At 36.9% G+C, this 4,626-nt stretch overlaps 1 protein-coding gene across 1 annotated transcript; it reads left to right on the forward strand.

Annotated features, from left to right (window-relative positions):
- The first annotated feature begins 1,242 nt into the window (after positions 1 to 1,242).
- On the forward strand, positions 1,243 to 3,367 carry LOC143613413 (protein FAR1-RELATED SEQUENCE 5-like). Its single transcript, XM_077087124.1, has 6 exons — positions 1,243 to 1,255; positions 1,328 to 1,573; positions 1,672 to 1,714; positions 1,849 to 2,628; positions 2,810 to 3,047; positions 3,152 to 3,367. The coding sequence occupies exons 1-6, from the start codon at positions 1,243 to 1,245 to the stop codon at positions 3,365 to 3,367; spliced, it is 1,536 nt and encodes a 511-aa protein (XP_076943239.1).
- The last annotated feature ends 1,259 nt before the right edge of the window (positions 3,368 to 4,626 follow it).

Raw genomic sequence — 4,626 nt, forward strand, 5'->3', positions numbered from 1 at the left:
ACCGAGTACACATGTGTCTGGATCCAAACATAATCAATCTAGTCTATCAGTCAAGGCTACGTGGCCACAGACTAGAGGTCATAATAAAAGTTCTCCAAAGGGTGTCAATTCCCGGAAAACCGTAATTGTGTGTGTATGGCAGTGTCACAATCCCAGAAATAATAGACGTTTCTGCAGAGATTGTTTCATGAAAACTATCTTGTCAGTTAAAGAAAGATTTACAAAAATGTTTTTAGAGTCAACGATTCACCAGCATATCGCTGACGTATTCCCCCCCCCCATGATTACAGGATACAAAAGTTAGTATATGTAGCAAGGAATTAGAGCCATTCAAGGAGATAGACGCTCGCAAGGTAGAGATGGCTCAGATTTTTAAAATTTTTAAAATATTGCAAACAATATTTAAACAAGTTTTATAAATCAAACGAGGTTTACCAATCAAACTCTCGAATATTTATTATTCGAAAAAGCTTTATAATAAATCAAATATTATTATTGTTATTTTACAAATAAACTAATGTTACAAAATATAAATTAATATTTTATTATAAAAAGACTTCCACTAAATAAAAATATATTTTAAAGACTTCCGCTAAAACTTTGATATATTTTCAAAACAGGTACCAACTATTGGTTACACGCCTAGGCCCTAAGTGAGGGTGTGACAAAACCCGTTTCGTGCCGAAACCTGTCTTGTACGAAAACCCGTTCCGATTCGAAACCTGTCACATTTCCTTAGGACACTAACCCACATTGACCCATTTCTTTGAACTTGTCAACCCATTTTAACCCGAAAATAAAAGGATGGAATTTCAAATGACTCATTTTGACCCATTTATTTAAAACCTTTTACCCAAACCAGCTCAATTAACTTTTAAAACAACTCAAATTGACTCATTTGAAAGGGTTTGGGTCAAGATTGTCACCCCTAATATATAAATATATATATATATATATATATATATATATATATAGGGAGAGGACGATGAGAGAAATCCATTTTATGGAGAGAACTAGAGAACTACAAAGTTAAGGGGTAAATATGTAAAACATCTCAAACTATATTTTTCCCCAAATATTGTTTCCCTTATCACGATTCCTTCCCTTATCAGTATATCTCCTTCCCCTGTTCAAAGTTCAATCTCAATCCATCGATGCCCAGATCAATTAACTGAATCGTCCTAATCTAATTGAAATCGAGCTCCACTGATCACGCACGCTGTTCATCCCGTTATTCCTAACATGTTGATCGAAGGTATTGTTAGGTTAAATTTGTTTTACTACCTTAGATTCAATTATAATCGTGTTTTTGCTTTTTTTTAATCAGAAATCGACTCATCTGGAAGCATTGTTGCAATTAATGGTGCATTATCGGTTCAATTGAACGATTCTATGTCAAATACCTTTGTTACTGCAACAAACGGTTACGACTATGCTGAAATAACCGACTCTGTATCAGAATCTCGTGTCAATCAATCAAGAGTTTCATATTCAGTGTCATCCGGCGATGGTGCTTCAAGCTATTGTGTCCAAACCGATAATAATATGCAATCTGTTGGTGTTGAACATCGAGGTAACATATGACTTTATGGATATGCATACACACCTGATATTCAATGCGTAAATGATATATATTACGTATGTGTTTTATATTGCATATACGTAATATAGCAACTTTTCCTGATATTATGCAATACACATGTGCACTATACCTGTTAACACTCTGTCTTACATGACGTGTTATCTAATTGTTAACACTATGCGAGATTTGTTACAATCACGTAATGCGTCTTAAATGTTAATGTATTTGTTATAATATATTCAACCTTATACATGATGTGTGTCTAGTATTGTTTACCATACACCAAACGGAACAACATACTGGAAACCTAACGTGCCCGAAGAATTTGTGCCTGTCAAAGACATGGAGTTTGAAACGTGGGACGATGCTGTCAATATGTATAACACATATGCTGACAAATCTGGGTTTTCAATACGTTTAAGCACTATTAAACGAGTCAAGGGTTCGGTAACACACAGATACATGCTTTGTACTCGAGCCGGAAAACCGAAATTTCAAGATTTTGATTCAACTAACACAAACTCTGCTTCGACCTCGCGTCGCATCAGCTCCAAGGCCGTGTGTTGCAATGCCCGCCTAAGATTGAAACCCGTTCCAAACCCCATGAGATTCAAGATATATGATTTTGTTGATATTCATACCCATGAGCTGATTGGACCGAACGCTATGGAGTTTACAAAGAAACGACGAAAAATTGGGTATTCTGAACGCAATTTCCTTCACAAACTAAGTTTAAACAAAATTGGTCCAAACATTGCCCATAACTTGCAATGTTCGTTAAAGGGCGGATCTCACAACGTCAATGGCACTAAAACTGATTTCCAAAATGCTACCAGGGATGTCCGCCTCTTTATTTCTGACAGAGATGCGCAAATGATTGTGGTCACAATGACGTCTCGTTCGGTCAACTTGCCAAATTTCTCGTTTGAGTACAAAGTTGTTGGAAGTGAACTCCGGTATATATTTTGGGCTGACGATGTTTCAAAATGCAACTATGATGCATTCGGGGAGGTTTTAGGTTTTGATGCAACCTACAGTACCAACAAGTGATCGATACACAGATGCATTACACGTATATATTTATGATGTTAACCATTTTTAACTGCACATTGTACTACCGACACACCTGTTTGATACCAACATTACACTCATGTGTTTTAATACGTGTTTTTATGTATGCATTTTGTGTAACATATTTTTTTCTCTTTTTTTGTAATTATATGACAGATACGACATGATATTTGTACCATTTACTGGTGTGGATCATCATAAGAAGTGTGTGACATTTGGTGCTGGTCTAATATATGACGAAACTATCGAGTCTTACAAGTGGTTACTCGACAAGTTTCTTAAAACACATAAAAAACAGCCCAAACTCGTTTTAACCGATCAAGATGTTGCGGTTAAACAAGCTGTTCGTGCTGTGTTTGACCAGTCAATTCACCGACTTTGCATGTGGCACATTGTTAAGAAGATACGTTAAAGGTACAATTATTTTAATTTTTGTTTTATTTTTTTATTTTTGTTATATATGATGCACATATGTAACGCTCGTGCAATTTTTAACAGATTTCGGGTGACTTATTAGCAAATACAGATTTGCGAGTTTCCATACATAAACTGGTGTGGAACTTGTTTATAACACCTTCTACATTTGAAGAGCAGTGGAAATTGCTTATTGATGACCTTAATTTGAGTGATCATCATTGGCTTACCGAGATTTATGCAATTAGGGAGCAATGGTCCCTTGTTATTTCAGAGAAATACAATGGTGTTGCCTTATGAAAACCACATCGAGATGTGAAAGCTCCAATTCTCTTTTTAAGGTCAACACCAGTCACGCCAACACGCTTGGCCAGTTTCTATTGTGTTTTGGCATTGCTCTTGACAGACAACGAAAAACTCAACTCGAGCTTGACATTGAAACTAGTACAACGACACCAAAAATTCCCGAAAAACTGCCTTTGGAAGTACACGCGTCCAAGATATATACACGCAAAATATTCCTGGAGGTTCAAAAGGAAATTTATAGAGGAATGAGACAGTGTTATATTACAAGTTCCTCGGAAATAGACGGCGTTAAAAAATTCAATATTGCACATACCAACAAAAGATTCAAAGTAGTCAACAATTATGTGGTAAGTTTGTTTATGTTTTCTGTTATTTTTATGTTTACATGTTAACGCTTACATTTGTCGGCATTCACCTTATTTTTCATGTTATAATTTTTGTTGGTTAAAATACGTAGGTCGACTTTAATGCACATGATACAACTGTTTCTTTCTCGTGCATGGGGTTCACGCGTGTTGGATATCTGTGCAGAGATGCTTTTTGCGTGTTTAGGTACAACCAGGTCGAATTGATACCCGACAAATACCTGCCTGCTCGGTGGATGAGAAACGTGCTTCCGGGCAGGGTTCATGACATCTCGAACAGATATTCGGCTTAAGATGACGAGGAGTCCGTTATTAGACGAACATGTTTGAATTATTAACCGAATGTGCTGACCGGCTGAGACACAAACCGGATTGCCTCAATTCCCTCCTTGTCCAGCTTAAAGATATAAAAGACAAGGTGTTTAAAGAGTTCCGGACTGAGCCACCTTGTAACAGTAAACGTTCGATTATAAGCGAGCTTGTTGGATAGCCCGACACGGTTGAAGTGACTATCAAGCCACCAACTGGTATTAGAAATAAGGGGTCGGGTACTAAACGTCAAGTCGGCGTAGTTAAAAAACTGCTAGAAAATTGTAACAAAAACCCAAGGCTGTGTCACAAATGCAACAAATACGTGATCGATCATGACTCCCGTAATTGTGAAAAGGTCAAAGCAGCCAAAGAAGCCGCCGCCGCCGCTGTTGCCAAGTCAACCACCGACCATTCCATCAACCTTTATGCCACACGGTCCAAACGTGTTGCTTCTACTTGATTTTATGCATTTAATATTACATGCATGATTTATTTTATGCACTTTATGTTACATACGCGCATTGCATTGTTATATATTCAATAAGCGCGTCTCATGTTTTCGTATTAAACGATTAT

Source organism: Bidens hawaiensis, unplaced genomic scaffold, assembly GCF_021521415.1.
Source record: "Bidens hawaiensis isolate Kalapana, Puna unplaced genomic scaffold, B.hawaiensis_p1.1 tig00002273_1, whole genome shotgun sequence".
NCBI lineage: Eukaryota > Viridiplantae > Streptophyta > Magnoliopsida > Asterales > Asteraceae > Bidens > Bidens hawaiensis.

What these genes read in the sequence shown, in the direction of transcription:
- LOC143613413 (XM_077087124.1), top strand. An exon ending in GCAACCTACAGTACCAACAA is followed by an intron (nt 2,629 to 2,809) that starts GTGATCGATACA and finishes ATTATATGACAG; the next exon opens with ATACGACATGATATTTGTAC. An exon ending in GACTTTGCATGTGGCACATT is followed by an intron (nt 3,048 to 3,151) that starts GTTAAGAAGATA and finishes AATTTTTAACAG; the next exon opens with ATTTCGGGTGACTTATTAGC.